The sequence below is a fragment of the Gadus morhua genome, chromosome 8 (genome assembly GCF_902167405.1).
Source record: "Gadus morhua chromosome 8, gadMor3.0, whole genome shotgun sequence".
NCBI classification, from domain to species: domain Eukaryota; kingdom Metazoa; phylum Chordata; class Actinopteri; order Gadiformes; family Gadidae; genus Gadus; species Gadus morhua.
Window position 1 is genome coordinate 16,167,324 of NC_044055.1, and position 25,221 is coordinate 16,192,544.

Here is a 25,221-nt window from a genome sequence, read left to right on the forward strand (position 1 = left end):
CCACACGACCCCACCACAACCAACACCCCACATGGCCACTGGCCGTTTCCTGTCCACCCTGAGACGATTCGTGCTGCTCAGATCCAGAACAGCCTCCCCCATTCTCGCGGTCAGATTGTACCTATACAGCCGTGTATGAAAGGCCCACACTGCCAACAAGACTGGCAGTCGCTGCCGCAATGTAGGTCTTAATGACTCTGAAGATGCAGGAGTTTCGGATACAAAAAGTCAAGGACACCTGGTCTAAAACGACTTCAGCTCAGTTAAGGTTTAACGTCTAAAAAGTAGCGGTCCAGTTGCAGCAACGCGCTTTATTTGGTGAGTTGGGCGTGGCTTGCCTTTTCCACACAATTTTCCCTGTGGTAAATCGCTGCTGTTTTATTCCTTTGGGTCTGGACTCGGACAGATTTGCCATCTAGACCTAACGGATGTAATAACCTTGGTATAGGTATAGTGATATGTTTTATCATTGAGTCGACTCCTATTGTCACAATAAACTCCTCTTTTGATTATAATTTGTTACCCAATTATGTGGTGTTTGAAGATTTCCCCCCTACTGGACATTTCAGGGACTGAAAGTGAGCCAATATGCCGAGATGAGAGCTTCTTCTTCCCGACTCTCCAGCTTCCCCTCCCGGGACTCCCTCTTGAGCCGGTAAGTTAATAACGCCGTTAAGGCATTTGAATTCCACAAACCTCTCACTATTGATACACACAGATGATTAAACTGTATGTTACATACCCAATACATAAATAGGCAAACCATGTACGTCCCACTTATAACCTTCCCCTAAGATAAAAAGGGTTCGGAATACAATACCAAACACCACCAGTAGGCCACGCTGTTGTAACGTATAGGCGATATCACCGTTAATGTAATCGAAACGTGACGTCATCGGTAACCTGTTTCACATTAATTAATGCATTCTCTTTCTTTTCATTAATGACGTTAGCATATTTAAATAGCTCAGATATCATAGCAAATTGCATACGGGTTCTAATTCCATTAAAAAAATACAGCTTTTTGTCGTTGAACCAAACAAACACAAAGCGGACGCAGATTCCTTTAAATCCTCTACACTTTCTATTGACGGAATAACGGAATGGATGGGCTGCAGCATATCCTTTATGGATTCTCCAGAGAGGAGGGGGGACGGGGGGACGGACGCATGCGCACGGCCTTGTTTCTCCCCTCGTCTGCGCAAAGAAGAGCGTGCGTGCGTGTGTGTGTGCGAGCAGCAGACAGCCGGAGGAGAAGAAGACACTAGGGGGATAGGCAGAGAGGGAAGGCGGCACAGCGGCTGAATCATCACTTACAAAAACACTTCGCCTGGTTTTGTACCGTTTCACCCGTCGAGCCATAGATAATTGCACGTCCGCCCTGGCGACGCGATGAGGACATTTATCTCCGGTCCGCACCGTTTGGAGACAACCGAACCGTTGTTTTTACAGCTGAGAGCGTAATTAGCGCACAGAGAAGGGCGGACTCGTAGGAATTCAGCTATTTTGACTGCTGTCACTGGCCGCCTTTTGCCCCGAAACACACACCTCTGGCCCAGCCGATCTCTGCTTTTTTCTCAGTTTCATGTGATATATGCAATCCGCTATCTCCCCGACCGCTATCTTCCACCGGTTTTCTCTCCTCCCGCCCGGGACCAACTCCGCCGTTGAAGGATGCCGGATCAGATCTCGGTATGCGAGTTCCTGTCGGAGACCACAGAGGACTACAATTCCCCCACCACGTCCAGCTTCACCACACGCCTGCAGAGCTGCAGAAACACCGTCACCGTGTTGGAGGAGGTGAGGCCCGCCTGTCTTGTTTTTAGTCACCGGCGCCGACGAAAGACCACAAAAAAAACCAGGTTAAATTGAATTACTAGCTGTTCCTCGACATTGAGAGGATGTTTCTATGACCTCTCCCTGTGGTGTGATAGCGGTCTGCGGTAAAGGTCCCTGGGCCTATCGATCTCAGACTGCACATCGCATCTTTCCACGAAGAGGCATTGGAGATACGGGCTAGTTCCAGTCCGTTGGTCTATTGTTGTGCTGGGAGGCTGAGGCTGGGATGCTGCTCTGCAGGCCGCTCTTCCTCATATCCGTACAAGATGATTTGATCTATGTTCAGTTCGCCTCGGTGTACAATATAAATTATAGTTACTTTATATTGACTACAGCTTCACATAAGCTGGAACTATAGTCTGTTTATAACTAATCAGGTATGAGGTTTAAATAAGTCTAATAAGTCTTAATTGTGGGCAAATTCTCGGCGGTTTTGCTTGTGGGTTTCGGGGGTGTCAGTCACACATTTGGTTTGATACGGAGACCTGTAGAGTTCGGGGTCTTTATTGCTTTGGACTTGAGAGCCACATCTCAGTGCGGTCAGACATCTGACTTTATAGGAGCTGCAGATGCATGACGGGAAAAGATAAAGGTGTTGCTTTGCCTTTGAGGGTCACCAGTAAGCTATCTGGTGCTAAGTGGAAGCGTCTTTCACCTGATGTCAGCAGGTGTCTTATTTTCTGAACATTATTAGAATCCTGAAACGCCACCTGATGCTATCACAGTGAAATTCCTATTTTGTGTTTCTATTTGGGAAGACTGACCTGAATGGAGCCAAAGTCAGTTGGTTGGGTGAGAACAACTCAAGTGATGATCGGTGTGTGGCGGGGCATTGATCTGTTTACGAGGCTCAAGGACGCATTGTTGTTGAGTTTATTCTGGTGTTTTTTCCTGCCCAGTAACATCTTAATTACTGCAGTCCATGCTATACAGACCGCGTCTGGCCCAAAACCACCGTGGCTCGAAGACAGATGCTATAAATGTCTATCTGGGTCCTCCTGCCTTGTCCTGGTTTCTCCCTTCTTCCTGCTGTTCTGTCTCATTGCCGTCTCCTTTGCTTGTTAAACTTTCACATTATGTCCATCTTACAAGTCTAGTCATTCTAGAAAGCCCCTCTGATATTATCATCTAATGTTGTCTTCCTTTTCTTGCTGTGTGTTTGGGAGTTTTACAGACTATAACTGGTATAAAGTCCTACTTATTGTGATACAGGTATTTGAGACTTTTGCTCTGATGAAGGACATACTACTAACTGTGATACAAGGCCATATAAATGTGATAAAGGACATACTAACTGTGGTAAAGGTCTTTGAGGCTGTAACACTGTGATAAATGGCTTTGAGACTCTAACTTTGACAAAGGGCTTTGGGACTAACTGTGATAAAGATATTTGAGACTAACTGTGATATAGGGCTTTAAGACTAACTGTGATGTAGGGCTTTGAGACTAACTGTGACAAAGGGCTTTGGGACTAACTGTGATAAAGATATTTGAGACTAACTGTGATATAGGGCTTTAAGACTAATTGTGATATAGGGCTTTGAGACTAACTGTGATAAAGGGCTTTGAGACTAACTGTGACATTACAACAACAATCTGCATATTATCTATCAGTTGTTTGGGTTTGAACCCTAAACCGGACTGGGATCTCTCTGTCTCTCTCTCTGTCTCTCTCCTTGCGTTAGGCTTTAGACCAGGACCGCACTGCCCTACAGAAGGTCAAGAAGTCAGTGAAAGCTGTCTACAACTCTGGCCAAGGTACTACTCATCATTCCCTATTGCTTCAGTATTGTGAGACACATTTGTTGTATGTGTCAGTGCAATCTACATTTGTCTTCTAAGTGTTTGAGCTAGGATGCCGTCAACATGTTTTTCTTCACCAGTAGCACTAACATGCCCTGTCCAATTCCAGTGTCTTTCTTTCTCCTAACATCGGGGCTAATGTCTCTTGTTTGCGTGTTGTTTCCACGCAGACCACATCCAGAACGAGGAGAACTACAGCCAGGCTCTGGATAAGTTCGGCGGGAACTTCATGAGCCGGGACAATGTTGACCTGGGGACCGCCTTCATCACCTTCTCAGGCCTCATCAAGGAGCTGTCAGTGCTCCTCAAAAACCTGGTGTGTCCCCCTCCTCTGGTTCTAAGCGGCCATCTTGGTTCTAAATGTTAGCGGGATGGGGTAACGCCCAGATAGCGTTTAGCACCAAGATGGAACAAAGATCGCATAATGACTTATGTAATATGACATCATATAAACCAAGTGTCAAGAACATGTTTCATTCCCGGTTTTGCACATGTACGTATGCTTAATCAAACCCGCACACACACGCGCACACACGCACGGGATGGGAATCAAGCCTGAATCCTGCTCTCAAATCAGTTCTGAATTACCCTATAGGGCGTGTGGGGTAAGATGAGCCAATTTCTACTCATGTTGTCCTCTAGGCAAGGAAAAATAAGACAGAAGTCAAATGAAGATATCTACCTTTAATTCAGAATGTCCCCTGTCAATTAAAATGATAACAATACATCTATTACATAGGTCTGTGAAATTATGGTAAATGGATCAATTTATTCTTTCAAGTTGAATGCATTTTCCATCTCCAAATAGTCGTATTTATTTGTTTCATGTAACAGCTGCCTAGATTAAAAATTCTGGCTAAATAATTCCCATGGTTTTATATCTTGGCAAAATCACCAACATGTATCACATATATTTTTACGTGTGGATACATTTGCTTTGACATAGCAGTCATTATACCTAATATGTTAAAAACCTACTTTGACAAGCATTGTGAAAAAAACGTACTTGCAACTTTGCCATGTACCATCTATCACAGATTCTATCACAGCCAGATATAAATTATGTGTGCTTCCTGAATTGATGGTCAATGACAACAAATGTGTACAGTTGCCTAAATACAGGGGCTGGGTCAACTTACCCACTGGCTCATCTGACACCACTCTCCCATATAAAAAATGCCATTATATGTATTATATATGCTTTATGAAAGATTGCAGCATTGACCTTATCCTACACCTGAGTGCCCCAGCTTCTGCATCCTGTGCAGATAGTGCTTTTCCTCACCATTAAATGTATTGATTGTAGTTGGACAAAGGACTAATGTATTTAATATAGTGTAAAATCTATCTTTTAGTCCATCTCTGCCATTAGGCCTGTTTTTCACAAAAGCTAAAAAGTCACTTGTTTATTAATAATTTATAAATGGTCTTTTATCTTCTCCTATCTCTTCTCTCCTATTATATCCCGTTCTCTCCTCCCATCTTCTCTCCCTACCATCCCCTCTCCTCTCCTCCCCACTCTCTACCACCCCTTCTCTCTCCTCTGCTCTCCTCTCCCCTCCTCCCCTCTCCTCTCCTCCTCCCTTATGTCCTCCTCCCCTCTCCCCTGTAGCTGCAGAGTCTCAGTCATAATGTCGTCTTCTCCTTGGATTCTCTGTTGAAGGGAGACCTGAAGGGTGTGAAAGGGGTAAGAGCATCCTGGATTATATCACATTAGATGATATCATATTAGAGGATATCCCATTAGATTATATCGCATTCGATTGTATCACATTAGATTACATTATCTCACGTTAGATTATGTCGGACTAGGTACAACTGTTACTCATCTCTTAAATTTTGCTCTGCAAAGCCTTTACTGTAAAATGTGGAGTTGTGGGGATAGATTATTTTAGATTTGATTATTAATTTAAAGTAAGATAATGTCCAATAAGGTGTATTCAATCCACTTTTGTCAACACAAGTGGAACGCAGATAGTAACATTTTACTTTCTGGTCTCCAGGACATCAAGAAACCCTTTGACAAGGCCTGGAAGGACTATGAGACCAAGTTGTACGTTGTCTGTTTACTTTTTGTTTGTGAAGCAGCTTTGTTATTTCTGGTTGAGCGGTGACCATGTGCTAATGTAACATATTTTTATCTGTCTGTCTGTCTGTCTGTCTGTCTGTCTGTCTGCCTGTTTGCCTGTCTGTCTGTCTGTCTGTCTGTCTGTCTGTCTGTCTGTCTGTCTGTCTGTCTGACTGACTGTCTGTCCCTCTGTCCCCCGCCTCTCTCTCTCTCTGTCTCCCTGTGTGTCTGTCTGCTGATTGGTCTTTCCATCTGTCTGTCTGCTGGTTGGGCTTGGTTTGTCTGCACTGTCGGCCTTGTCTGTCTCTCTATCTTCCTGTCTGTCTATCTGCTGTGCTGTTTGTCTATCTCTCTGTCTATCTCTCTGTTTCTCTATCTCTCTGTCTGTCTATCTCTGTGCCCCTCTCTCTGTCTGTTGGTCTGTCCACCTGCCTGCCTGTCTGTGTGTCGGCTGATTGGTGTTCCCATCTGTCTGTGTACCTGCTGGTCCGTCTGTCTGTCTGTGTACCTGCTGGTCTTTCTGTCTGTCTGTCTGTCTGTCTGTCTGTCTGTCTGTCTGTCTGTCTGTCTGTCTGTCTGTCTGTCTGTCTGTCTGTCCCTCAGCTCTAAGATAGAGAAGGAGAAGAGGGAACATGCTAAGCAGCATGGTATGATCCGTACAGAGATCACCGGAGCCGAGATCGCTGAGGAGATGGAGAAGGAGAGGAGACTGTTCCAACTGCAGATGTGTGAGGTCTGTCTGCCTGTCTTTCTGTCAATATGTCTGTGTCTGTTTGTCTTTCTTTCTTTCTGTGTGTCTGTGTGTCTATGCCTGTCTTTGTCTTTGTGTCTGTCTTCATGTCTGTCTGCATGTCTGTCTGTCTGTCTGACCGTATATATGTCTGTCATTTTGAAGTTATAGCTGTTAGCTACTGGTATATGATATGAGCTGTATTTTGGCTGCAGGATTTGAGCGATCTGATATGTAGCTGTATATTAACTACATGATCTGAACTATATGATATTTAACTGTACCTTAGCTACATGATGTTGGATTTATGATATTTACCTGTATCTTAGCCAAATTATATTAAGGTGTATGTCAGCTACATGATGGTAGCTGCAGGGGGTTAGCCCTAGCTTAGCTACATGATGCTAGCTGGTGTGTGTAGTGAGACCTGTACTTGTTTCTCCGTCTAACAGTACCTCATCAAGGTGAATGAGATCAAAACCAAAAAGGGGGTGGACCTGCTGCAGAACCTCATCAAGTATTACCACGCTCAGTGCAAGTAAGAACCACATCTAGCACCAATCCGACACACTTCCAGCCGTTGGAGCTGCTTTACGGCCACTGCTGGTCTATGCATTTTATTTAGTAGGCATTTTTTGTTATATTTGTTAAATTATCTTTACATCATGAAAGCAATCAGTTCATCAAATGCTCTGAAAAAAATAAGAAAGATTCCGGTCTCTGTGGTTGTCGCAGGCTTGTATTAAGTCAGTCCAATCCTTTCATTCTGCCCCAGTCTGTCTCACTACCGGCTCTGCTTTCTGCGCATGCTCTGCCCGTGTGCTCATTAGGCATGACCGGAGTCTTCCACAAGGCTAGGTAGACCAATGCTGAAGCCAGCAAGCTAGTCATGTGTTTTGGGGGAGTGCTTTGGAGGTATGCCTGAAGGGAGGGGTGGGATTCTTTCAGTTGGATACTTTTAAAATCATGATTACTATTGCTGGTTTCTCAAAATTCCCTTGCCTAGCTTTAAAGAGCCTAACTTGAAAACACATCAGCCTTAATTTGTCATCAATATGTAGAGGAATCTTATACTCGATTTTCAAGTGCAAAAGTAGTCCTTGCATATATTCGAAAATAGTCTGGGTTTCAGAAAGTAGTTATTTCCATAATGCAGCATTTTGCAACTAAGACATAGTAAGCTATGCGGACCTCCGATGGCTAACCGCTCATTTAATATTTTGGACGATTAGTCTTATTTCATGTCCAAGCACACAAGGGATCTAAACATGTTGAGATATGAGATACGAGCTCCTCGACGGCAGAAGATGTGAATGTAAACAAATTGCAACGTTCATCTGGATTGAAAACAAAGAAAAGTATCTAGATTCACGTAACTTATATATGTCATATGTGATATTCTATGCTCTATACTGTTCTATTCTGCATCTCATTCTTGTCTTCTTGTCTCTATAGTTTTTTCCAGGATGGTCTGAAGACGGCTGATAAGTTGAAGCAGTACATTGAGAAACTGGCAACCGATCTGTCCAACGTAAGCGTCAATCTCTTATTGCAAACAGTCAATTTAAATCCCTGGTTCTTATATTTTTAAATGCAGTTCTGTTATTAAATACTGTATATTCGGGTTAGCATTAGTTGTTCCCATATCACTGCGGGTGCTCAGTTGACCTTGACAGTTGTTTAGAGGCTCAACCCTGCAAAAATGTCTGGGAACCACTAGTGTAGGACATTCCCCCTAGTGCAGGCCTGCTCTGTCTGTCTGTCTGTCTGTCTGTCTGTCTGTCTGGGGCAGGCCTGCTGTCTGTCTCTGTCTGTCTGTCTGTCTGCATGTCTGTCTGTGGTGCAGGCGTGCTGCGCTGGCATAAAGCCGGGGACTCGGTGGTCTTGGGACGCGATGTCCCTGATACATGATAGCTGGAGAGGAGTTGAACAGAACTAATAACGATACCAAATCAAACTCTGCCAAATTGAAACATTTCTACACAACTTTTTGTTTTCAACACTGCTAGACTTTTTGAAATGTCTTCATGGCCAACGTTTGGTATGATAAGATTGGGAATTTTTTTTTGAAAAAGGTGAAATCGTTGAGAAGGAACACCCATCTATCTTAGGAATGGCTTGGAAGTGATGGGTGACTTCCTGGAAGGTTGGTATTAATTATGGATTCCGTTTCCATTTGCCTTGCTAGACTTACAGTGGGAAGAAATCCATAAAGAGTCCCCTCATCTACTTTAAACAACAACAAGGATTTTGTTGCGAGTCAAATTTGCTGCAAAATATTTAGTCTGAATACTGCTACGGTTTACCTTTATATAAACCTTGTATTTCATTCCTTCTTTTTGCATATCAGGTTTTGAATGTAACTGTTTTAAAGAGGAAAACAAAAAAATGGGTAAACTTTTTCAATAAGCGATAACAATAAGGGATTACGAAGTAAGGTTTGTATATCAACAGAATGGTAGTGCAAGAGAAGATGTGTCTTAACAGAAGGTAGAGGTCGAGGAGAAGGTGTGTCTTAACAGAAGGTGGAGGAGAAAGTGTGTCCTAACAGAAGGTGGAGGAGAAAGTGTGTCCTAACAGAAGGTAGAGCTGGAGGAGAAGGTGGAGTAGCAAGGTGTAGCTTCATGTCTGATCCGCTCCATCCCCAGATAAAGCAGAGTCAAGACGAGGAGAAGAAGCAGCTGACCGCGCTCAGGGAACTCATCAAGGACTCCCTGCAGCTGGAGCAGAAGGAGGTAGGACATCCCTGGACACCCCCAAATACCCAGGTGTACCCCCGGATACCTCCAAATAACCAGGTGTACCCCCGGACACCCCCAAATACCCAGGTGGACCCCCGGATACCTCCAAATACCCAGGTGTACCCCAGGACACACTAGGATACCCCAAATACCCGGGTGTATTCCAGGATACCCCAAAATAAAACAGTGTACCCTAGGATACTCAAGATAACCTGGGATAACCCAAGATACCTCAAATTACCCCAAGACGTGTGTGTGTGGGAAGGGGGGTGGATGTGTTATCAGAACTGGATACACAGCGGCCATTCATGAGAAGGAAGGTTCTTACAGTGGAAACAGCAGTGGAAGTGATGCATTTTCTATGGCTGACATTATGCCTGCATGTCTGCCTCTCTGTCTGTCTGTCTCTCTGTCCGTCTCTCTCTCTGTCTGTCTGTCTGTCTGTCTCTCTCTCTGTCTGTCTCTCTGTCTGTCTGTCTGTCTGTCTCTCTCTCTCTGCTGTCTGGGACTGTAGTCGAGGAGAGTAAGTCTTTAAGGATGGACTTCATCAGCTTGTTGTTAGCCTGTTGGCGACCGTTGGTGTTGTATGTTGCATGGAGCTTGCCGCTTCCCGCTGGTGGATGTGTTGAAGATGTAAATGCACTAAATGTGTTGTCAAATGAGCACACCTGCAGAGGGATTGTTGTTGAACAGGACTGTTAATTACTTACTTTTTGAGCTAAAAGTCCTCCTGTTTGCTTTGACAGAAATTATTTGTTAAAAAACTAGCTTGAGGTCAACCTGCATTTGGTAAAAACAACACTTAAATGAATGCTGCGTGTGTTTATGTTGCCGTTGTACACGTCATTTGACACACAGTGCTGATGCTTATAGCATGCTTTGTGTGTGTGTGTGCGCGTGTATGTGTTATTTATGTACATGTTTGTTGCAATAGTGAACACACATTCATATTGTAATATATTCTTGCTGAAGTAATGCCAATATACTGTTTGTCACTACTTTGAATGTAAGGTGTTAAGGTGTTTTAAATTACCCTGCTACTGTGCATGGCTGTGCCGTGTGATTGGTTGAGCATGTGGTTGTCATGGTTACGTATCGCCTTGCCTCTGTGACAGTTTGTCGTCGCTGCTCTCTCTGCTTCTACGGTACTGTGCCCTTCAGATAATACTAATCAATGCATTATTGTATCATGTATTCCATATGATGAGTTCCCATAGCACAGCACTGCATTTGAAGCATACTTTTCATTCACGTTTCCTAAAAAAAACAATTATTTTGTGGCTACAATATAGTGTGTTGGTTTGTGTGTGTTCTTGTGTGTGTTTGCGTGCTTGTGCGTATGTGCATGCTCGTTTCTTTGGCTGTGTGTGTGTTGGTGTGTGCGTGCTTATGCGTGTGTGTGTGTAGGACTCCCAGAGCAGACAGGCTGGGTACAGCATGCACCAGCTTCAGGGGAACAAGGAGTTTGGCTGTGAGAAGAAAGGCTACCTCTTAAAGAAAAGTGATGGGTAGGCCTGTATACACACACACACACACACACACACACACACACACACACACACACACACACACACACACACACACACACACACACACACACACACACACACACACACACACACACACACACACACACACAATGTGACTCATAGCTTGTTTCCCCACCCTAGGATAAGAAAGGTCTGGCAGAGGAGGAAGTGCTCCGTCAAGAGTGGGATCCTTACCATCTCCCACGCAACAGTAAGAACTACATCGCCCACAATGCAACGCTCTTGCTTTCAAGACTATAACGATTTGTTGTCCTTTTTGCATAATACTCTTGATGCAGACAGTAACTGGTGGGGATTCTTATGTATGCGTGTGTGTGTGTGTGTGTGTCTGTGTCTATCTCTCTGTCTCTGTCCTTCAGTCTAACAGGCAGCCTGTAAGACTGAACCTGTTGACCTGTCAGGTGAAACCAGGCGGGGATGACAAAAAATGCTTTGACCTCATTTCCTGTGAGTAGGCTGCGTGCATTCATTCCTTCCTTAAAGCTAGGGTAGGAAATAGAGTGGGAAACCAGCCTTCCTTAAAGCTAGGGTAGGCAATATAGTAGGAAATCTGCATTCCTTAAAGCTAGGGTAGGCAATAGTAGGAAACCAGCCTTCCTTTAAGCTGGAGTAGGAAACCAACCAGAGTCAGCTCCGGTCATGTGCAACAAGTGCACGGGCAGAGTGCACGCAGGTAGCCAGGTAGCTAGGTAGACAGACAGATGGGCCATCCAATTATTTCATTGCGGCCGAAAAAACGGATTGGCCGGGGTTATTACAAGGCCTGGGACATCCACAGATAGCTGATATTTATTTGTATTCTTTTAGAACATTTAATTAAATGATTGCTGTCGTGATACCCGTAGCTTTAAGGGAGATTTATAATCTCAACTGCAGTCCATGGTCCACACAGCCACTGCCTTTAAAATCGGCTTTTTGCTGTTGCTTGTCAATTTGTGCACTCTGTTTGTGAACCATAACATTTTCAGAGGTGTGCGACGCACACAGAAAACACTGTATGAACAGTGCTCACGCCGGTGCAAGCAGTTCATTCAAGGCGACTATAAATTAGGTTTTAGCTAGCTAACTGAATACTAATCATCTGTTAACTCCCCAATGCCTCCCAATAGTTGAGTGATTAGTTAAATAATACTGTCTATAAGCGACTGAGCTATAAGTCTTGTTTTGTTCCCGTTGTTCCAGATAACAGAACGTACCACTTCCAGGCGGAGGATGAGCAGGAGTTTGTCATGTAAGACGTGTCCTCGCTCACAGTCCTACTCGGGATTTGTCATGTGGATGGAACACAGTGACATTCAACACAAATCTAATCACTACTCCCTGCTATGTCTCTCTGTCTGTCGCTATGTCTCTCTGTCGGTCTCTTTGTCTGTCAATCTCTGTCTCTCTGTGTCGTCCTGTCTGTCTGCCTGTCTGTTTGTCTGTCTTCCTCCCTCCCTCCCTCTGTCCCTCCCACCCTCCATCTTTCCCTCCCTCCCCCCTCTCTCTGTCCCTCCTTCCGTATTTCCCTCCCCCCGTCTTTTCCTCCCTCCCTCCCTTCCTCCTTCCGTTTCTCCCATATTCTCCCTCTCTCTCTCCCTCTCCCTCCCTCCCTCCCTCCCTCCCTCCCTCCCTCCGCCCTCTCTCCCTCCCTCCCTCCCTCCCTCCCTCCCTCCCTCTCCCTCCCTCCCTCCCTCTCTCCCTCCCTCCCTCCGCCCTCCCTCTCTCCCTCTCCCTCCCTCCCTCCCTCCCTCCCTCCGCCCTCCCTCCCTCCCTCCCTCCCTCCCTCCCTCCCTCCCTCCCTACCTCCCTCCGCCCTCTCTCCCTCCCTCCCTCCCTCCCTCCCTCCCTCACTACCTCCCTCCCTCCGCCCTCCCTCTCTCCCTCTCCCTCCCTCTCTCCCTCCGCCCTCTCTCCCTCCCTCCCTCCCCCCCTCCCTCCCTCCCTCCCTCCCTCCCTCCCTCCCTCCGCCCTCTCTCCCCCCTCCCTCCCTCCCTCCCTCCCTCCCTCCCTCCGCCCTCTCTCCCTCCCTCCCTCTCTCCCTCCCTCCCTCTCTCCCTCCGCCCTCTCTCCCTCCCTCCCTCCCCCCCTCCCTCCCTCCCTCCCTCCCTCCCTCCCTCCCTCCGCCCTCTCTCCCCCCTCCCTCCCTCCCTCCCTCTCTCCCTCCCTCCCTCCTCCCTCCCTCCCTCCCTCCCTCCCTCCCTCCGCCCTCTCTCCCTCCCTCCCTCCCTCCCTCCCTCCCTCCCTCCGCCCTCTCTCCCTCCCTCCCTCTCTCCCTCCCTCCCTCCTCCCTCCCTCCCTCCCCCCCTCTCCAGTTGGATCTCGGTGCTGACCAACAGTAAGGAGGAGGCGCTGAACGTGGCGTTCCAGGGGGGAGGAGCTCAGAGCACGGCGGGGGACAGCTCCATGGAGGAGCTGACCCGGAGCGTCATCGAGGAGGTGCTCAGGATGCCCGGGAACGACTCCTGCTGTGACTGTGGAGCGGCAGGTAGGACCGCACCAGGACACCATGAGCCGTGTTTTACCGTGAAGAAGACCGAATGGTCAACGCCGGGAAGGGACTGACCGCCGGCGGGGAGCGGGAGTGTGAGCGATGGGTGAGCTTCTTCCCCCTGTTGTTGCAGACCCCCGCTGGATCTCCACCAACCTGGGGGTGGTTACCTGCATCGAGTGCTCGGGCATCCACAGGGAGATGGGCGTCCACGTGTCCCGGATCCAGTCCCTGGAGCTGGACAAGCTGGGCACCTCTGAGCTGCTGGTACGTCCGTCTGTCTCCCTGTCTGACTGACGGGGCGTCTGCCCGTTCACCTGTCTGTGTCCTCGTCCGTCTGTCTGCCTGTTCACCTGTCTGTGTCCTCGTCCGCCTGTCTCCCTGTCTGACTGATGGGGCGTCTGCCCGTTCACCTGTCTGTGTCCTCGTCCGTCTGTCTACCTGTCCGACAGACGGGGCGTCTGCCCGTTCACCTGTCTGTGTCCTCGTCCGTCTGTCTGCCCGTTCACCTATCTGTGTCCTCGTCCGTCTGTCTCCCTGTCTTTCTGTTCACATGTCGATTCTGTTTGTCTGTCTATCCGTCTGTTTGTTTCTTTGTTTATTTGTCTGTCTGCATGCATGTCTCTATTGTTTATCTGTGTGTTTCACACTGTTTGTGTGTCTCTATATTAACCTGTGTTTCTCTGTCTGTCGCCCTCGGCCTGTCTGTGTCTGTCAAACTGTATCTCAATGTCATTACCAAATTGTTTACAATGTTTTGAATGTCAAATTCAACAAAGGGTTGATGCAGGAAAATCGCTTTATTAATCTATAATAATGTTTTCTTCTTTCTAAATCATCTTCATCGCAGGTTGCTAAGAATGTTGGGAACAGTAGTTTTAATGAGATCCTGGAAGGAAACCTTCCCTCGGCATCCGCTAAGCCCAGCCCGTCCAGCGACATGTGAGTAACCAATCAGCAACAAGTAAAGGAGGGGAAACCAGCAAGTTAGTAACCAATCAGCAACAAGTAAAGGAGGGGAAACCAGCAAGTTAGTAACAAATCAGCAACAAGTAAAGGAGGGGAAACCAGCAAGTAAGTAACCAATCAGCAACAAGTAAAGGAGGGGAAACCAGCAAGTTAGTAACCTATAAGAAACAAATATAGGAGGAGAAACCAGCAAGTTAGTAACCATAAGGAACAAATATAGGAGGAGAAACCAGCAAGTTAGTAACCATAAGGAACAAATATAGGAAGAGAAACCAGCAAGTTAGTAACCTATAAGAAACAAATATAGGAGGAGAAACCAGCAAGTTAGTAACCATAAGGAACAAATATAGATTCTACATAATTCTTAAGCGTGTAGAATCTGACACTTGAACACATTAGGGTTAACCTGAGAACCTTTCGCTGGGCATTCAGGGGTCCTAACCCCTAAACCCACAGCCCCGGTACAGCCCCGGAACAGCAGCTCAAGGACCCCTTTATCCAAACCCTTGAACTAATATTAGATCACTTTGACCAGCATCGTTGTTAATGTTGCAACTATTTCTGGTCTTCACTTTTTTAGCAAACACACAACGCAAAATCCATCTTTTCACACATGCCCCCCGGAACCGACTTACGTGACGATAACAATGACATAGCAAATGCATAGACAACATAAACAAAGCCCTTATCCACCAACATTTAACGTTAATTTCAAATAAAAACATTCTGGTTGAAGGTTCTTATCAAGATATTCAGAACGCAGATCCTCCTACAAAAACTGCAAACTGATTGTCGTTTTTAATGGCGTGGCCTTCCCAGGTCTGTGAGGAGGGAGTACATCAACGCCAAATACATCGACCACAAGTTCACCAGGCGTACCGCTGCCATGGCGACGGGCCGGGTGGCGGAGGTGTACGATGCGGTACGCTCTCGAGACCTGCTGTCACTCATCAAGCTGTACGCAGAGGGGGCGGAGCTATTGGAGCCACTGCCCGACGCTGAGAAGGTGTGGCTGGTGTAGCTAACGCTGTGTTAGCATGTTCCATTCAATCACTAGGTTTCTTTATTCTTTATTTCATGCATAGATGTACCATCTCATATTCGAGTGGGTCCTTTCAAATGATGATAAACAAAAACTGCAAACTGATTGTCGTTTTTAATGGCGTGGCCTTCAGGTCTGTGAGGAGGGAGTACATCTTGTATTGTTTATTGTTTATTGTTTCGGTTTAACAGTAAGCAGATTCAGTGACCCTGTTGTGTTAGCATATTCAGTGAGCATGTTGTGTTAGCATATTCAGTTAGCATGTTGTTTTAGCATATTCAGTTAGAAGCTGCTAGCATGTTTTGATGACGCTAGCATGTTTTGATGAGGCCTCCACCGTGTGTGTTTTGTGTGTGTTTCAGGAGTCTGGAGAGACCGTTCTTCACTACTGCGTGAGGACCTCGGACCACACTTCCCTCCACCTGGTTGACTTCCTGGTCCAGAACAGGTAGTTACTGGTTCTTAATAAGCGTCTGTTCCGATGGAAGGACCTCAATTATTTTTTAAAACAAAAAGGCTTTTAGAGGCTGTGGCCTCTAAACACCCCTACCTATGAAGGACACACAGACGTGTCCTTTCGGTTCCTGTGATGCGGAGCTGTGATGCTGTGTCTCTTTGTGTCGCCCCCTAGTGGTAATCTGGACCGCCAGACGGAGAGCGGGAACACGGCGCTCCACTACTGCTGTCTGTATGAGAAACACCAGTGTGTCAAGCTGCTACTGAGGGGCAAACCTGCCATTGACATCGGTAGGATATGCTACGCTAGGCTATGATATGCTAGGCCAGGCTATGCTTTGCTATGTTACCCTAGGCTATATCAGAACATGCTATGCTTGACTGTTTTGAACTAGTCCAAGTCGTGTCTGAGTGGTATGGATTTCAGGAGCGATGGTATTTATCTACAAATGAACTGGAATGATTACATGGTCACAATGAATTGAGGACTCACTGCCCCTTTCTCCTAACAGCCAATCAGAGTGGTGAGACGGCTCTGGACATTGCCAGGAGACTGAGGAATGGCCAGTGTGAGGAACCGGTATGTACCCACCCAAACGAACCATCAGCGTCTCACCCTAATCAGCTGTGTCACCACTTATCTTTATCTACATGTCTCTCTTTCTGACCTATGTCAATCTCTGCCCTTTGTCTCTCTCTCTCTCTCTCTCTCTCTCTCTCTCTCTCTCTCTCTCTCTCCCTCTCTCCCTCTCTCTCTCTCTCTCTCTCTCTCTCTCTCTCTCTCTCTCTCTCTCTCTCTCTCTCTCTCTCTCTCTCTCTCTCTCTCTCTGCCCCTATGTCTCTCTCTCTGACCTCTCTCTCTCCGCCCCATGTCTCTCTAGCTGCTGGAGGCTGCTTCTGGCAGGTTTAATCCTCACGTCCACGTGGAGTTTGACTGGAACCTCCGCATGGAGGAGCTGGACGACAGCGATGACGAGCTGGACGACAAGGTAGAGGGAGGGACAGATTGATGAAGAAGAGATAGTTGATGTAATATAGTCAATGTATTATAAATGGTGTATGTATAAAAAATTCATGAAGGTACATAGATTATAGATGGAGTGTAGGTCTATGTATTAAAGGGTGTGTGTGTATTATTCCTACGTATCATTCCTCAGTGTAGTCCAGTGAAGAGATGGTTTATGTAATATAGTATATGTATTAAAGGTGGAGTGTGAGTCTATGTATTAAAGGTGGAGTGTGAGTCTATGTATTAAAGGGGTGTGTATCATTCCTCAGTGTAGTCCAGTGAAGAAGGACCGCTCCCCCCGCCCTCAGAGCTTCTGTCAGAGCTTCTCCTCCAGCGGGTCCTCACAGGATAAACTCGGTCTCCCAGGAGGCTTTGCCCCCCACCGGGACAAGCAGCGGCTGTCGTACGGCGCCTTCGCTAACCCTGTGTTCAGCAGCTCCACCGACAACCCTCCCTCCCCCGGGCCCGACTCAGGGACCCCGGCCCCCGTCAGGAACCTGGGGAAAGGTATGAGCAGGGGACCACACCATTATAATGAAATAACAATGGTTATAATTAGAGCTGTCAGTTACACGCGTTATTAATGGCGTTAACGCAAACCAAATTTAACGGCGTTAAAAAAATTATCGCGCGATTAACGCAATTATTTTATAACAAAAAAATAAAAACTTTTTTTTTTTTTTTTTTTTTCTTTGGCTCAAAACAAAGAAGCAGTAGCCTGACTGCTATGTTCAAATGACATTTGTTCAAAGCAGTCGTTTAATTGCACTATAGGCTCTTTTTTTGTATCGTCCTGTTTTGATCAGTATATGCCAATGTTGTTATCAATAAAAAATCATTTGCACAAGGCAAGCCAATGCAATTCACCATGTTGATAAGAGAATTAAAATGAGAAGAATTATGGGACAAAAAAATCAAGGGATATTTAGCATAGAAAAATAATTTGTGATTAATCGCGATTAATCGTGAGTTAACTATGACATTAATGTGATTAATCACGATTAAATATTTTAATCGCTTGACAGCTCTAGTTATAATACATGTAAAGGCACTATGGTCATAATACCTCAAAACAAAATGGTTAGAATACATTTATAACACAATGTTCATAGTACAATAACAAAAAGGATGATAATACAACATTTACTAAGAAATAAAGATAAGAAAGTTATAAATGTACAAAAGAGTAATGATACGTTTAAAAGTTGCGTGAATGAGAGTAGCTTAAATGTTCAAGATTCAAGATACAAGATTCAAGATAATTTATTGTCATTTCAGCCATATACACAGTATACAGTGAAATGAAATAGCGTTTCCCATGAACATAAGGTGCAACATAGAGCGACAATAATAACAAGAAAATCAGCAACAACAACAACAACAACAACAACATGCTACATATAACTGCAAACCAGTAAAGTGACTGTGTGGAATTTGTAGTGCGGGAATATAAATATAAATAAGACTATGTGTCTGAGTAGTGCGGGAATATAAATATGAATATAATAAATATGAATATAAAGCAATATATTCATATTAGTGCAATAGTGCATAAACCAGGGGTAACAGAGATGATCAGATCTGTCCCTTAGAGTTGAGGAGTCGGATGGCCTGGGGGAAGAAGCTGTACTGTAGTCTGGTTGTGGCAGACCGGAGGCTCCGGTACCTTCTGCCAGACGGAAGGGGGGAGAAGAATTTGTGTGAGGGGTGGGAGGGGTCATCCACAATGCTGGTTGCCTTGCGGATGCAGCGAGTGGTGTAAATGTCTGAGATGGAGGGGAGAGAGACGCCGATGATCTTCTCAGCTGTCCTCACTACTCGCTGCAGGTTCTTGCGGTCAAGTTTGGTGCAGTTTCCGAACCAGGCAGTGATGCAGCTACCCAGGATGCTCTCTATGAAATGTTAATCATAATGTGCAAATATGTTACAGATAGGGTTTGTAATAAATGGCCCTGCCCCCTCCAGGTATCCCGGCTGACCCCCCAACCTCGCTGCCTCTTAACTCCGCCCCCTGTGGAACAGCAGGTGGAAGCTCCACCCTCAAGAAGAGACCTCCACCACCCCCACCCGAACACAAGCGCACTATGTCCGACCCCCCCAGCCCTGTGATGCAAGGTCACCACAGCAAGGGTGTGTGTGTGTGTGTGTGTGTGTGTGTGTGTGTGTGTGTGTGTGTGTGTGTGTGTGTGTGTGTGTGTGTGTGTGTGTGTGTGTGTGTGTGTGCAGCTTCAAAAGATCTTTCTTTTTTTAAGATGAGCTCACACTCACACACAGACACACACAGAAACAGCCTCTGACCTTTGACCCCATATGTGACTAACGTTGTCTCTCGTCCCTCCACAGGATGTGACTTCACTCCCTCAACAGGAAGTGACTTCTCCCAGACAGGAAGCAGAAGCTCACCTGGTAACAAGTTTGAGGGACACCAGCAGCAGCAAAGGTACACACACAAACACACACAAGCACGCATGCACAAACACACACAGAAGAGTATATAGAGTTTTAAACAGAGAAATAGGAGACTTTGAGGTAGACTGTTTTAAGGCCTGTGATGTAAACTTGACCTTTAACCTTTTGTCTGTCACAGCACCAACACTAGCAACACAAAGTCCACTCTGGGACCACGGGTTCTTCCCAAACTACCTCAGAAAGGTAATCTCTCTTATCATTATCTCTTAATCTGTCATTCTCTTTCACTCCTCAATATACTACATAATGTTAATCCATCTCTCTCTCTCTCTCTCTCTCTCTCTCTCTCTCTCTCTCTCTCTCTCTCTCTCTCTCTCTCTCTCTCTCTCTCTCTCTCTCTCTCTCTCTCTCTCTCTCTCTCTCCGTCTCTCTCTGGTGTACCAGTGGCTCTAAGGAAGATCGACACAGTCCACCTCCCCTCGTTGGACAAGTCCTCGCAGCCCACCCAGAGGCCCTCCCCCTCGCCCTCCGACCCCGCCCAGAAGTCCCCGCCCTTCATCGACGCCTCCCCGAAGCCCCCCCCCACGCCCGTCGACTCAACCCAGCAGAGACTCCCATTGGCCGAGAAGCCCTCGCTGGCCGACCTGCCGCCCAAACCCCAACTGAAGGACCTGCCCCCCAAGCCCCAGCTGGCCCAGCGACCCCGGCTCTCCGGCCCGCCCCCTCACGCCGCCGTTACCACGGAGACGGCGAGCTCCGGCGGGAATGACAGCAAGTCTGTTCAGCAGGGGGAGCCGGAGGAGCAGGAGACCAACGGAACCACGTCGGACGCCGTGGAGACGCCCATCCCTCTGCCACGCAAACTCAACACGGTGAGATGGAGCCGCTTGTTACCATGGATACCGTTAAAGCCACAGATATTTTGGGCTGCTGAATGCATTCACTTAATACAGCGGAAATGAATCTTAATATGGGACAATATCAAAGGTACACTGTGCTACTTGGCTCTTACACACTGTGTCTGGTAGATGCTCCCTTCAAGGCTACAGCGATCCAGGCTAATTGCTCAGATTCTACAGCAGCGTAGAGAAATCTCATGGGACATTTTGTTTAGTTGGCCTCGCTTCTAGAGGGTGGGCGGGGCTTGGAGAGAGGGAGGGGATTAGAGAGATTAGGGAGCAGGAGGGCTTTCGAGAGAGTAAGGAGATGGAGGGGTGAGGAGGAGAGAGTAGGGAGATGGAGGGGTGAGGAGGAGAGAGGATGGAGATGGAGGGGTGAGGAGAGAGTAGGGAGATGGAGGGGTGAGGAGGAGAGAGGATGGAGATGGAGGGGTGAGGAGAGAGTAGGGAGATGGAGGGGTGAGGAGGGAGTAGGGAGATGGAGGGGTGAGGAGGAGAGAGGATGGAGATGGAGGGGTGAGGAGAGAGTAGGGAGATGGAGGGGTGAGGAGGAGAGAGGATGGAGATGGAGGGGTGAGGAGAGAGTAGGGAGATGGAGGGGTGAGGAGGAGAGAGTAGGGTGAGGAGGAGAGAGGAGGGAGATGGAGGGGTGAGGAGGGAGTAGGGAGATGGAGGGGTGAGGAGGAGAGAGTAGGGAGATTGAGGGGTGAGGAGGAGGGAGTTAGGAGATGGAGGGGTGAGGAGGGAGTAGAAAGATTGAGGGGTAAGTAGGAGAGCGTTTTTTCCCCAAAATGTACAATGGAGCTATCTTGAAATCACAAAAGGCGCATATTGTACCCTTTAACTTAATACAAGGTCAGTGTCTTTTTTGTAATTTGCTCGTTAATACAGAAGCTTTAACTTGTGGGAGGACTTATCGTGGAGTATAGTAACGTGACGGTGCCCCCCCCCCCCCCCCTGGCTGCAGGGCAAGGCCAAGACGCGCCGCGTGAAGACCATCTACGACTGCCAGGCGGACAACGACGACGAGCTGACCTTCGCCGAGGGGGAGGTGATCGTGGTGACAGGGGAGGAGGACCAGGAGTGGTGGGTAGGTACCAGGACGTACGCACACACATACACACACACACACACACACACACACACACACACACACACACACACACACACACACACACACACACACACACACACACACACACACACACACGGACGAAGGAACACACACGGATGAAAGAACGCACACACACAGACAAACATGTTAAAGGTGGTGCACATGTTTGTTATTATATCGTATATGGTACAGCGTGTGTTGATGTGTGTTTGCATGCGCACGCCGTGTGTGAGTGTGTGTGCGAGAGTTATTGAGTGAGTGTGAATTTAGAAAACTTGAGTGTACAGTTCCATGGATTGTAAAGCGTAAAGTAATGTTGTCAATAATGATGTTTATTATATTCTTCTAGATTAAGCTTATGTTTGTGTTTATGTTCAGGTGAGGGGGGAAGTTGAGGATGTGGTTAAAGTCAGGCTTATACATCGGTGGGGGCCGAGGTGTAAGCAATGCATCATGGGAATAATCTCTTCCAGATCGGGCACGTCGAGGGCTACCCGGAACGCCGCGGCGTCTTCCCCCTCTCCTTCGTCCACATCCTGTCAGAATGACAGCCAGCTCGGTGGTCGCCTCCCCAAAGCACAAGCCCCGCCCCCGACGCCCCCCCCCCCCCCCCGCCCTGGGCGGTTCCGGCCCGGTTCTGTGTAAATAGCTGCTGTAGCAAAAAAGAAGCCGGCTGCCAGTGTGTTCCCATAGTAACCCAGCATGCTTGCACTGGCTGGGAGGCTCTGTAACTGTATAGCTAATGTATAGCTACCAAGACATCTCTTATCTGTTCAGACGTATACCCCACCTGTACATGTACAGCCTTGTTTACATAGCAAGGAGAGAGAGTGTGTGTGTGTGTGTGTGTGTGTGTGTGTGTGTGTGTGTGTGTGTGTGTGTGTGTGTGTGTGTGTGTGTGTGTGTGTGTGTGTGTGTGTGTGTGTGTGTGTGTGTGTGTGTGTGTCTGCGTGTGGGTGTGGGTGTGGGTGTGTGTGTGGGTGTGGGTGTGTGTGTGGGTGTGTGTGGGTGTGTGTGTGTATGTTGAACCCATCTAGATCTCCACAGTATTATATATGTCTATGTCTCACTACACCCCCCTCCCCCCGGAGAATTTCCTGGAGTAGCTTCTGGAAGATATTTATTCCATGTTCCGCAGTAAATGAATCAAGTATGGGGCTGGAGTTTACGCTGCAGGAGTGAGAGGGAATTGACTGGATTTCACTGGACTTTACCAACACAATAGTACTTCCTAGCAGACTTCTGCTTCTACACATCCCATAATACGAGGGGGTAGCCTGACAGTATTATATCTTGAATAACAGAACATTGTGAGCAAATTCTGTCCCCTGCAACGCTGCACACAATCCGTTGTCACGGCAATGCTCGATAACTCCTGTAGATTTCATTAAGTTAATATGTAGTATGATGTATGGTGTGTTTAACGTCAATATGTTTATTGGAATCCAAGCTGAAAGGTTCTTTGTTCAATCCCCTTGAGCAAGCTGTCTACCCCCTACCTGCTCCTTCATGACATGTTTCCGTACTGTCCAGCATCTAGATGCTCCTTAATGACCGATCGCTGTATATTCACTGTCTAACCCCTACCTGCTCCTTAATGACCTGTATCTGTATTCACTGTCTAACCCCAACCTGCTCCTTAATGACCTGTCCCTGTACTGTCTAACCCCTACCTGTTCCTTAATGACCTGTCCCTGTACTGTCTAACCCCTACCTGCTCCTTAATGACCTGTCCCTGTACTGTCTAACCCCTACCTGCTCCATAATGACCCGTCTCTGTACTGTCTAACCCCTACCTGCTCCTTAGTGACCCGTCTCTGTACTGTCTCACCCCTACCTGCTCCTTAGTGACCCGTCTCTGTCACCCCTGTGAAGGGGGTCTTGGATGGCAGAATCAGTGCTACCTATGGGCTCGGTCCTATGTGTTACTTGGTGCTTGACTTGGTAGCGATCCACTTAAGGCACGCTGCATAAAAGTGTTTCCTCAATGACTTGGAAGACATTGGGGGCTGGGGCAGAGGTCGGGGTAGTGGGTGGTCCATAGGGTTAAGTTAGGGTTGTTGTAGGGTTAGTGTCTGTGTTTTTTAGAAGTGCAGGGTCATTCTAGAAGAATGGTGTTGCTGCACCCCCCCTACCCCATGTCACACCTAAGTCCCACCCCCTTTAACCAGTAGTCACCAATAAACAACGTGACCCTCTTTGAAATGACGTAGAAATCGACCAATCAGGACACCCGACATCACATCGTCTTTGGTTGCTGTTGTGGTTGTGTGTTTGCTAAAGAAATGTGGTGTTGTTGTGTATAGTTTGAATGAGCAGTGACCGCTGTGGCTGACGAAGCTGGTCATGTGACCAGGAAGAGACTATTTCATTGGTGCAGAGTGGATGTGACCTCATCTCTCTAGGAAGGATCATGACTTGAAGATATAATCCGTTACATTGTATTGAGAACCACTTCACTATATATCTACGGTGATATCACAGAACAGAATATTTGAATGGCCCTACGGGTCTACGGGTCGTGTGTGGAATGGTTTCATCTCCAGGTTGAAATAAGGGTTTCTAATACTTGTGTACCAAGTAGAGGTCCGAAGATGCTGTACAAGAACCAAGCCCAAAGGGACCAGGCACTGTATTATATAAGGCCCAAGACCGCAGCAGAGTCTGAAGGAGCTCCAAGCGACCTCCATCCAGAAAAAGCAGTTATATAACTAACTGATGAAAAGACACACAGCATGTGCTGTTTTACTCACCATCGAATCTCGTTACCAATCATTTGTTTGTGCTATAATCTTTATTGGATTACCTTGAATGTTTTTAGACATAAAATAATTTATAATAATTATAATAACGATAGTCAAAAATAATTTATTAAAGTTGAAGGAAAAAAAACCTCAAACCGCTTTCGGGCCCCAGGGGTCAGATCATAGTTTATCGAGGCTCAAGACCAATGGCAGTCAGTTCAGACCCAAACCCGATCAGAAGTAGATTACTAGACAAGACTGTATCCATGAACCCATTTGGTTCCGATCCCACACCACCAGGTTGGATTCGGCTGTGCCTGGCTGGGGTGGTTTAAAGACACCTCATTAGAATAGCAAGCAGCTAAAGAAGGGTCTACTGGGGGGAGTTACCGCTCTTTAAACGGTTTCTTAAGTCATTCCGTGCATGCCCTCCGCTGCTTCGACGAAAGACACGCATCGCAGCAACGTCGCCATGGAGACGGGCTGGAGAACGAGGACCAAACGAAAAACGCAAAGCACATCACTGGAAAGACTGGATGGGGGACGGCTTCTGGCGCCCCCGGCCGCTGGCAGAGTGTAACGACGCGAAAGAGTCGCTTCCTTGGAGTTCAGCCCCCCCTTCCCGTTATCGCAGACGCATAGGAAGCCGATATTCTTCATAATACTGTGATAACTGTTCCTGTTTAAATGTTATATCAGATCTGATCAATAAAAAGAACGAATGACACATCGTCTGTTACGTCTCTCATTGTGCAGTTCAAAACCAGCTGTGATGTGGTTACCCTCTGTCCCTCGGGGGGCGACACCCAGAGACAGATCGTGGAAGGCGGGATGGGAGGGGTGATTTTTTGGGACAGCAATTGCTTCGTCTATGCAAAAAAATAGGGATGCAATCAGCTGCATTACGGAACAAACGTGCATAAATGTGCTAGTTTAATAACACTGTCGTCTTGAATTAATTTACAGATTAATTAACATGCTATTTAATTACATGATTAGTGCATATAATTGACATGAATCAGTGTTCTGCAACTATAAATGTAACTACATGTTTGTGCAGTCAGCGGTAGACACCGCACAGGAGCAGTAAGACAGTGCCAAGCTGAACGAGAACTGAGCCTTGGGGCTACATAAATGTGTAGCGTTGAGAGCACGGCTCCGACTTCGAGGCAATCACAGAGAGTACGAACTACTCCGGCAGCAAGGGCTGCTTAGAGACCGTCTTTGCGCTATTCGGCGGCTAAAAGGGTCAAATATAAACTCCTAATGCACTGTTGCTTTGGTTAAGGCCAGCTCGTTTGTCAATAAGTGTCACTTCCTCCTCAAGAAATCAATTCCTTTTATAGTTATGGGCTGCCTCTCCCCGTTCTCCAACTCA

At 46.9% G+C, this 25,221-nt stretch overlaps 1 protein-coding gene across 3 annotated transcripts; it reads left to right on the forward strand.

Annotated features, from left to right (window-relative positions):
- Positions 1–55: 55 nt before the first annotated feature.
- asap1a (ArfGAP with SH3 domain, ankyrin repeat and PH domain 1a) lies at positions 56–24,577 on the forward strand. 3 transcript variants are annotated; one of them, XM_030364143.1, is made up of 31 exons: positions 56–318; positions 570–655; positions 1,674–1,800; positions 3,525–3,597; positions 3,813–3,958; positions 5,255–5,329; positions 5,646–5,695; positions 6,314–6,443; positions 6,893–6,978; positions 7,896–7,971; positions 9,089–9,175; positions 9,696–9,704; positions 10,589–10,689; positions 10,852–10,921; positions 11,091–11,178; positions 11,914–11,962; positions 13,026–13,198; positions 13,335–13,468; positions 14,052–14,143; positions 14,990–15,176; positions 15,575–15,660; positions 15,844–15,959; positions 16,181–16,248; positions 16,550–16,657; positions 16,947–17,184; positions 18,643–18,807; positions 19,021–19,117; positions 19,265–19,329; positions 19,531–19,958; positions 20,953–21,075; positions 21,573–24,577. In XM_030364143.1, the coding sequence occupies exons 2-31, from the start codon at positions 597–599 to the stop codon at positions 21,645–21,647; spliced, it is 3,381 nt and encodes a 1,126-aa protein (XP_030220003.1). In that variant the 5' UTR covers positions 56–318; positions 570–596; the 3' UTR covers positions 21,648–24,577. The 3 variants fall into 3 exon arrangements, with proteins under 3 accessions (XP_030220003.1, XP_030220005.1, XP_030220004.1); XM_030364144.1 differs by lacking the exon at positions 56–318 and adding an exon at positions 361–448; XM_030364145.1 differs by lacking the exon at positions 9,696–9,704.
- Positions 24,578–25,221: the final 644 nt, after the last annotated feature.

What these genes read in the sequence shown, in the direction of transcription:
- asap1a (XM_030364143.1), top strand. Translation starts at nt 597, where the DNA reads ATGAGAGCTTCTTCTTCCCGACTCTCCAGCTTCCCCTCCCGGGACTCC. An exon ending in TATTACCACGCTCAGTGCAA is followed by an intron (nt 6,979 to 7,895) that starts GTAAGAACCACA and finishes TTGTCTCTATAG; the next exon opens with TTTTTTCCAGGATGGTCTGA. An exon ending in ATGGCCAGTGTGAGGAACCG is followed by an intron (nt 16,249 to 16,549) that starts GTATGTACCCAC and finishes ATGTCTCTCTAG; the next exon opens with CTGCTGGAGGCTGCTTCTGG.